Below are 9,417 nucleotides of genomic sequence, written 5' to 3'. Positions count from 1 at the left end.
TAAACAATACCAGGGGCCTTCAACAGGACATCCCCTACAAACGGAGACATTTGTTTTATAGTGGAGCCACTAGAATATAACAAATGCCAAGAACTGCAATAATTTCAATCTATCTCCCATCATGTGCCTGCTGCCTTCTAGCTACAGTGCAGGGAGTATCAGTGCAATTCAAAGAAGGTTACTGACAGATGTATTTGCTGCTGGCTGCCCTGGCCATTGAAGCCAAAGGCAACTGTTTTAAAGAAAGCAGCAGCTGTCACACTGACATTCTTTGTGAGAAAAAGAGACTGGATGAAGGCACTAGTTTTCTGGTTTACTCAGCCAGTCAAACCAAATCCATACACCCACAGATAAGCAATTCTGACATCTTGGAGACTGAAAGCAAACAGATACAGCGGGACTTATGAGGTGAGATGTATTATCAGACTACCTCACTCCTGTGTGAGGTATTTAGATCCTAGGCTGGTGCCTGCTATCAATTTCACAAAGGAAAGATTCTGTGTATCACTGCAGTTGTACCTCCTTCCAATGAAAACAGAATCAAACAGATCATTGTGATGAATTTCACAAGAAGCAAGGAAGTATCCTTAAAATAAAAGCAAATTATTAGCTTACTAATCAAACTTTTTATATATTCACTCTAGGCAAGTTCACTTGCAACTAAACAGCAAGGCCCTTTTCTTTGGAAAATGCCTCAGCTACTCAGCGATTACAAATTAAAACACAAACCATAAATTCGTAAACCATATGATCTAAACCAGCATCCTAAGGTTATGTTGTGGCTGGGTTCTCTTGTGCTGTCATCTGAGAACTCTAACATTCTTGCTCATTCCAGAGTGTAGGAGAAGAAAAACACTACGCATGCTCTCCCATCTGTAAAACACAAATAATTTATTCAGATAAACCTTTAAGAACTCCCTCAAGCATCACAGTGTACAAGTGTATAATTAATGACAAACTTCAGAAATCATGCTTTTGGTGCAAAGTATAAATTTAACATTAAATGCCACAAGATGAATTTTCATTACTTCAAAAAAGCTTATGATTGACAACTTAAAAATAAGTATTACCATTATTAAGTACTCCATTTAATTTTTATATAGCTTTGAAAAACTCTGGACTGCTGGGAAAAAATCTCTGTCTGATAGCTGTCATAGAAACATTCCAGGCTGATAACACAATTCAGCAGTGTACTTCTAAGTTCTGTGAAAGTATTAGTATCTTCCACAGAACAAGGGCATGATGATATCCCAGCACTCAATAAAATCAGTGAGTTGATTTCAGTCTCTTTTTTCCTGGTAACAGTATTTCCTCAGGATTCTTGCTTTTTCGTTGGTTTATCTAAGTAAGGAGTGTTGTCCTGTAGCAGATCTTTCCTGGGTATGAGTACTGAAACAGAAAAAAAGAAAAAAAAAAAAGCCAGTAAGACTGTAACCTTATGGAAAATACTACTTCAAATTCTAAAGGTGTTTTTACATTTACAAACAAAATATCTAGTTACTAAAATGAGGATCTGAACTTCTGCTAAGTGTACAAGTAGCATCATGGTATCTATCTATGACAAAATCATACTAAGACTTTACTTTCAGCTGCTCACAATAACGTTTTCCTGTCTCCTTTTATAAGCATTGAAAATGTTGATATTACAAAGCCATAAAAAATTATAAAGTTCTGCATTCACTTTTAGCAGGGGGATGAATGACATTTTTTTCAATCCTGTGTCATATTATGCTTACTTTGGCAGTTTCAAAAATGAGTACTGGATTTGATTTAGGTCTCCCCACCAAGTCTTGGAATCCAATCTGTAATGTTTATCTTGTCATACATATTTTAAAGGGCAACAGGAAAAGAAAGCTCACAGAGAAAATTACTGCCACTATACTGTCACAGAACTGACTATTCTGTGTCCTTTGTTACTGAATCCCCTGTGCTACTGAGCTGCAGGCCCACGTTTTCTCTCCTCGTCCTGCTGTTGCTGATACACCTGGCTGTCCTAACCCCATCCCTACACACTTACACAGGATTAGAATATAGGCTAGTATTTGCACATGAATCTATGAGGCTTTTGCAAGGGAAGTTTTGCCTTACAGTCCTTGCTGGAGTTCTCTGAATGGTGCTTCAGAAGTTACCACAATGTGTTTGGATTCCCTGAAGTCCCCTCAGTCAATGTTTTTATAAAACAACAGTCTTATTATGACAGAAGTCTTGCACAGATAAGTCACTAGTTAAACTGTAAGACATGAACAATAAATGATCACATCATCGACTGAAGTGATGTCAAACATGGAGTTCTACAGGCATTTCTGTTGACATGTCACTGTTCAACATTTGTAAGTAACCTCCAAAGAAAAGGTTTTTAATTTTACCGTCCTGAACAATTTAATTAAGAAAATGTCTTACTGTGAAAAGTAGCAAGACACGCTTAAGACTTGACTGAGTAAATTGAAGGACAGAATTATACCTAGAGACATGTAATGCACACAGATCAAGAAAAATACTAACTTCACAAAGGGAGTAAGTTCAGAATTTATTATGATCACTCTGATGAGTTTAATGAGTACAATTTAAAAAAAATAAATACATAAAGTGTATGCTTGGCAGCCAAAAATTAGATTTACACTTAGCACTGACTTAGCAGGAATCCACTTGAAAATGAAAGAGAACATTATTATGCCTTTGCTGCGTATAAATGCCTCCTTGCTCACAGAGTGCAATGAATAGCAAGAATAATCACAGGCATTTACCTGTTGTTTCTGAGAGCTGTTGCATGGGGGAAGTGAACAAAAAGGAGAAAGTAAAGAACTTAAAAATTCATGAACAGCTTGGTGAAAATGAAAAGTAACTGGAGAAAAGCCGATTGAAGGTTCAGATTGAAGGTAATTAAACCGGAAAACAACCCGACTTAGGAAGTGCTGCCAGGTGTGAACAGCTGGAAGAGATACAAATTCACTTTGTCTGTTCCTATTCTTCAGCTGTTATCTGCCTGGAATCACCGTGGAAGACTTGACACTAGTCCAGATTTATCTTAGGCCTTGATTGTAATTGCTGTATTAAAGTCAAATGTTTTACCAAACCTAAAACTGAAAATTGGTACAAAACTTTACAGACAACACTAAACAGAAGTAAAAGGAAACAATGTGCACAGATAAAGATTTCCTGTATTCTCTACTACACAGCTGTATGCTAAGTCTACCAACTACTTTTCTTTTTGACTGCAAGATAAAAGAACTGCTAAACCAGGAACAGAATTTGATACGCTTTACACTGAGGTAATCACTGTGTCACAGATCGTTCACACAGCATAACCTGAAACTGAAATTGTTGGAAAAATATTTTAGAAATGAACACTCAGTTGTCAAAGAAAAAGCTATTCTATGGTCAGTGTACATACAGCATTTGCTAATGCTTCTCAGGCAGCTCCTCCATATCTGGTAGGGCAAGCACCTACAGATAGGTAACCATGGCTACTGCCTTCAGACATATGCTGACTGACTAGCCTATACATGCATGCTGACTAGATATCTAATTGCTTACCTTCTTAATAGTTATAGCCAGTTGAGTGCATTAAAACCAATATCTGCCTATTTTCTACCAGCCTCCATACTTCAAAACATCTGTATGGGAACTCTGTACTTTTGAAACCTCCACTTGTCCTAGGTAGTGATATTAATGAATAGCTTACATTAAGAATTTTGGCAGAGAATAACAGGCTATTTGCCTTACTATTCCTTTCCTCATTTTCACATTCTACATATATTTATTAAACTGTAGCATATTTAAGTATACTTTTAGCATGCAGGTTTACTCACCTATTTTGTCAGAATCTGTGTGAACCGCCTGAATAACAGAAGTTCTGAGAATCACTTCAACATCTGAAGCTATTTTCAGAAGCTAGTAAAAGGAACAGGAAGAGAGGAACAACAGATTAATTTAAATTATATGTGTTTCTGAAGATATTTTCCATACTAGACAACTGTTCAAATAATAAAGTCGTTGGGTTGTCCTGCTCAGTTACTTATGTGCTATGTATACACTGCTTTGCCTTGGGGATCCTGGAATAATTTACAGATTGATATGTATGTGACCTTGACATGGAGCACATAGTGAGGGAAACTGACTCAGTAACATACATACCAAATTAAAAGTGCAAATGAATAGGGTGAAATGCTGAGGTTTCACAGAAGAACTGTGCAGGAACAAGGCACTACCTAAAGACTACCTGAGGTATTAGTATTTGGCAAAAGGCCTAGAATTCCTTCTCTCACTAAGAGGATAAGCTGAAGCAGCTTTGCTGAGCCATTAAGAGAAGTCTAATGGCTTAAAAGTCTAATACTTGTTTGTATGATACCTGTGTCAGAAATAAATGAAATTGCTCCAGTCAAATATTTCAGGAGACATGCTTACACTAGGAAGTGGCACGTACCAACACAAGTGCATCTTTGCAAAGGCTAGAGCTCAAATACTTGACATCAACACTGCACTTCTCTTGCTCTTCCCTTTTGAGGGCCTGTAGCAGGTACCCTCCAGTTGCCCCTGCTGAAAGCCCATTAGCAGCCAGGCTGCATGCTCCTGAAGTGCAGCTTCCTCTTCAAAATGACCTTAAGGGAATTCTGCTAGTTGCTCTGACACTTTACTAAACAAGATAAACCACTGGAAGTGGAAATAACCAAGGTAACTTCTCAAGTGCACTCCTGATCAGAACTAAAACTGGTGCACCAGATTCAGCTATATTTCTCATTCTCAAGCTATAAGGCAGTTACCTTGATCTCCTTGTATCACTTAGAGCTTGACATGAACAAGTACATACAGACACAAATACTTGTTGTCATATTAGAATACACTGTAGCTTTCTATTCTGGCTGGTCAGTATTCTATTCTTTAGTTGCTGTCCAAAGCAGAAACTAACAGCACCACATTAATGCAAGCAAGCGCTCAAACTTTTTCAAGTCCTGCATAAAACTTGATTCAGTTCCTCTGCAACCAAGTCTATTCAGTGTGGACAAGTAATAAATAGTACAGCTTCTGTAATGTTCTAAGGAGTGTGTAGCTAGGATGGAAGTGTAGTATTTCTTTCACTGAAAGAGTTAATCAAATATCAACTAATCCATATTAAAAAGTCGCATATGTGTATTTTGTAGGTTGCCTACAAAACAAACACAGAATTGCAGCAAATATTTTTTCCGATACATATATTTAAAAAAACAACCCTGAACACATAATTTACCCTGTCTGATCAGACAGGGGTAACACAAACACTGAGCACTATTACAGGAGGCAGATAACAAACTGAAATTCAGGAATTCCTAACTAAAGGATCAGAACTGTTTACTGTTCAGTGGCTGGTATGAGGAAAAGATTTACGTTTTATTTCTTTGAAGGACAGATGTAGGCACTTTCTTCCAACCAGTGGCCAGTATCAATATAAATGCAGTCTGATGAAAAGCTGAATGACAAGGACTAAGTTGTTCACTCTGTATGGATGTTAATAATTGAAATTATCTAAAATACGGAAGTTCTGCTTCAGTTCACAGTAACTTTCAGAAAAAATGACTCAGCAAAAACTATTAAGATGACAATTAAGCAAAAGTAACTAACTGAGTGAGCTACTTTTAATGCATGATGAGGTAAGAAAAAAAAAAAATCCCTGTAGAGTAATTAATATATACTACAACTTTACTATACTACAATCAACAAACCATAATAATTTTGCTGTTTTTTGCCTTCCACAAAGATGACTCATATGTATTCTGTTAGTAACTAAAAAGATTGTTTAATTTTTGTTTGTTTCTGTTTGCCTAAACAACAATGATCAGGTAAATTTAAGTGATCACAGTGCAAACAGATATTATAAGCAAACCATAAAATATTTACATGAAAATTGCAACTTTACATATTTTTAACTAGAATTTTATTATAAACTTCAAAACAATCAATTTGAATTATCAGAACACACTTTCTACTTACATGTTTTTGTATGAACAAAATTCTGTAACATAGTATAAATACCACTGGAGGTATCTATATATTTATGACCAAAGATCCACAAAAAAGTCTTTATAAACCAACCTGGTTTTCATGATATTTCAATGTGTTTACAGTGGTTTAAAGATCCCTTAAGTAAAAAACTGATTTCTAAATATTCTTACATAAAGTGGAAAAAAACCCAAAACAACAGAAAGCAAGAAAATACCTCATTAATCTTCTCTTCAGATGTCTCATCTCGATTATTTCTGAATTCTTCATTTATCTTTTGTCTTGCAGCTAAACAAAGTAAACAAAAATATAAAGCATGAACAAAAATTGCATTTTGAATTTGACACTGCCCCAAAGTTAAGAATCTTAAGTCCTTTACAGCACCTTCCTGGGGCACTCTGATCAGAGTATTTCAATGTAAGATTTCCACATAATTCACATGATGTCACATTTTAAGCTGACTGGTATACAAATAAAATAAGAATCCAAATTTAGCATTCTGTATTGCATACACAAGGTACTAAAAAAGCAGGATTTTACCCCTTGAGGAAAAACTGTGCATACAGAAATAATTAGTACAGCTAAGCATGCTCTGGCTGGACTGAAGAGAAGATAAAAAAACAAAAGAAAATAATCTCCCAGGAAGATCAGGAACATTTTAATAAGAGATGTTTCCCTTCCACAATATATGTTGGGTGCTTGAATCTAAGGACCAATGTTTTTGTTTCAAATGAAAGGTTATCTTGTTATGGACACACAAGTTTTCTCAATTATTACTTGAAAATTATGGGAGTAAAGTAAGATTATGTTAAGAATTCTCTTTCTCTGTATTCTGAGAAGAAAGTTCTACAAAATATAGGTAAGCACACCACACAAAACAAGTATCTCACCTTCAAGTGCTTTGGTATCATTTTTAAAAACTTCTTGCCGTGTTCTGTGTAACAACTTGAAAAGCTTCAAAACCTGCTAATACAACATCAACAGAATTAACTTATTTGCCAGCAGGATTGTTAGTTAAAATGAGTATGTTACAATTGAAAATGTTTTTGTTTAAATTTCATGTTCTTTCCATTCAGTACAGAATTTGATATGGAATCAGTATCTAAGAGGCTTTACTTAAATTGCTGATTAAAACATTTGCAGCCAAAGCAGATGTGATGTCATCAAAATCTAAGACAGGTCTAGATATTTCAAATTACCCTAAGATGCTAGCACCACAACCCTAAATAATTATTTGGCATGATGGGAATATAATCCTGAAAATACATGGACACAAACATTATTTATTGTGCCAATGTCAAATAAACCCTACAGAATTTGAGTAACTCTAAAAGTCAAGTTACTTGAAGGCATTATCAAGGCTGCATCAGTGGATATTCTCCAGTTATTGAAAAAGATCGAAAAACAAATGGCTGAAGTATTCTCACATAGAAATCTCACATAGAAGGTGGTGTAGCAAAACCAGTGCAAAGTCCTCCCTGTAAATACAACTGCCAGGTCAGCAAATGAAAACTTCAATAAAAGAAAGCACTCAAAAAGTTAGGATTTACAGTGCAGAGAAGATACACCTGAATACGTATGAAAAGCAAACCCTCTGAGAATCACAGATCACCGTCATGTGGTTTTGGTTGACTATTCACACAGGCTGTAATGAATACAAAAATTCTCAAATCCTTATGCTACTTGCCACAGACTGAAAGAATACCTGACAAACACCCGAAAACCATAATCTTGATAACAAGATGCCTTTTGGAATTCCTTCTAGTACTTCCCAGCGTGTTTTGACACCTCTAGAGGGCACAATTCCAGGTACTTCAAAATAATCTCAGATTGTTTTCTCTGTTAGTATTCCAAATTATCTTTTTAGAAGGACATATAGGAAACAAAGGGCTGTAACTCAGAAAAAAGTCAGCAAATGAACAGAGCCATGCTGCCTTTAAATGTGCTATTCCCTAGATGGGTCAATCTCTGGAAAGTAAACTCACAGAATTAAACCACAACAAATAAACTTTTTGCTTTGGGGACATTTTAGTATGCTAAAATTTCCCTATCCCATACTGGTTTTTTTTTCCCAATCTCTGCAAATAGCAAATTAATATTACAAGTGGTTTTATGTTGAAGGCACCTATGGTAAAACTTTAAGTTTTTAATGGTAATTTTCAACAATTTGATGGGCTGTTTTCAGGCATCTTCCTACCCCTACAGCAGTCTACAGCTTCCTCACGAGGGGAGAAGGAGGGCAGACACTGATGTCTTCTCTCTGGTGTCCAGTGACAGGACCCAAGGGAGTGGTCTGAAGTCGTGTCAGGGGAGGTTTAGGCTGGGTATCAGAAAGTTCTTCACCCAGAGGTGGTTGGGCACTGGAACAGGCTTCTCAGGGAAGTGGTCGCAGCACCAGCCTGAGAGAGCTCAGGAGGCTTTTGCAAAACTTTCTCAGGCACATGGTGTTACCCTTGGAGATGGTCCCATGCAAGACCAGAAGCTGAACTCGATCATTTTTGATTCTGGTCATTTTCCTTCCAACCCAGGACATTCTCTGGTTCAATTTTAACAAACTCCTCCTGGAAAGTTTTCACCACACCAGCCACAAAGCAGCTGTATTAGGTATTAATCAAGATATATTAATGCAGACACCTCTGACCTCTCCAGTCACCTGCTTTAACAAAGAGCTCCGCAAATACCCGTCGACTGCACTCCCAAAACTAGGCTCCAATACACTTCCGAAAGAGGTACCGACAGGACATTACACCGTAGTAATGAGAGGGTTTATTAATTCCTAGGTCCTTGTTTTTCTCTACATTACTCTCCCAGGATGTGCTTTCCTTTCCCCGCAATGGCCTTTGCGTGCAAATCGCTACTTTCTTTTAGCTAGTTTTTTTTTTTCCTTCTTGTCCTGAAAATACATGCCTTTTGGCTCTAGAAAAGATACAAAGCTCCAACCTCCCAGCACGGACAGAATGTGTGTGTATGTGTATCACTCGCCTGCCCACGGCTCCCCATGGCGCCCGCCGCCCGCACCGTCCCACCGGCGGAAGTTCCGCCCCGGAAGTGACGATTCAGGAAGAGCTGCGTCCCGCCGCTGCCGGTGCATCCGCCAATGCTGTCCCTCGGACGCCGTCCGCCGCCCCCGCCGTTCCGAGCAGCGTTTGTGCCCCGGCTGGCCCGGCTTCGCAGACTCACAGAAGGGACTCCCAGCTCAGCCTGGAACGGACCGCAGTGGCTCATCTGGTCCAGCGTCCCTACTCAGGGAGAGACATCCCAGAGTACTTGGCACACGATTGTGTCCACATCTATCCGCACTGGGGAAGGCTCCGTAAATTCTCTGCACAATCTGTTCCTGTGCCCGCTCACCTGCACAGTAAAGAACTTCTTCCTCGTGTTCACAGAAAATTCCTGTGCATCGGTTTCTGCCTACTGCTTCTTGTCCTATTGCTGGGCACCACT

General features: G+C 38.0%; 1 protein-coding gene across 1 annotated transcript; it reads right to left on the bottom strand.

The window, feature by feature from the left end:
* Positions 1–869: 869 nt before the first annotated feature.
* LYRM7 (LYR motif containing 7) lies at positions 870–8,973 on the bottom strand. The gene is made up of 5 exons (XM_062513477.1): positions 8,956–8,973; positions 6,864–6,936; positions 6,191–6,261; positions 3,810–3,891; positions 870–1,389 (listed from the first exon to the last, which is right to left on the bottom strand). Exons 1-5 carry the CDS (start codon positions 8,971–8,973, stop codon positions 1,313–1,315), a joined length of 321 nt encoding a protein of 106 aa, XP_062369461.1. The 3' UTR covers positions 870–1,312.
* Between the last annotated feature and the right edge of the window lie 444 nt (positions 8,974–9,417).

This window comes from Cinclus cinclus, chromosome Z (assembly GCF_963662255.1).
Source record: "Cinclus cinclus chromosome Z, bCinCin1.1, whole genome shotgun sequence".
Lineage (NCBI taxonomy): Eukaryota > Metazoa > Chordata > Aves > Passeriformes > Cinclidae > Cinclus > Cinclus cinclus.
Note: the sequence above shows the minus strand (reverse complement) of the source record. Positions and strands in the feature narration are given on the sequence as shown.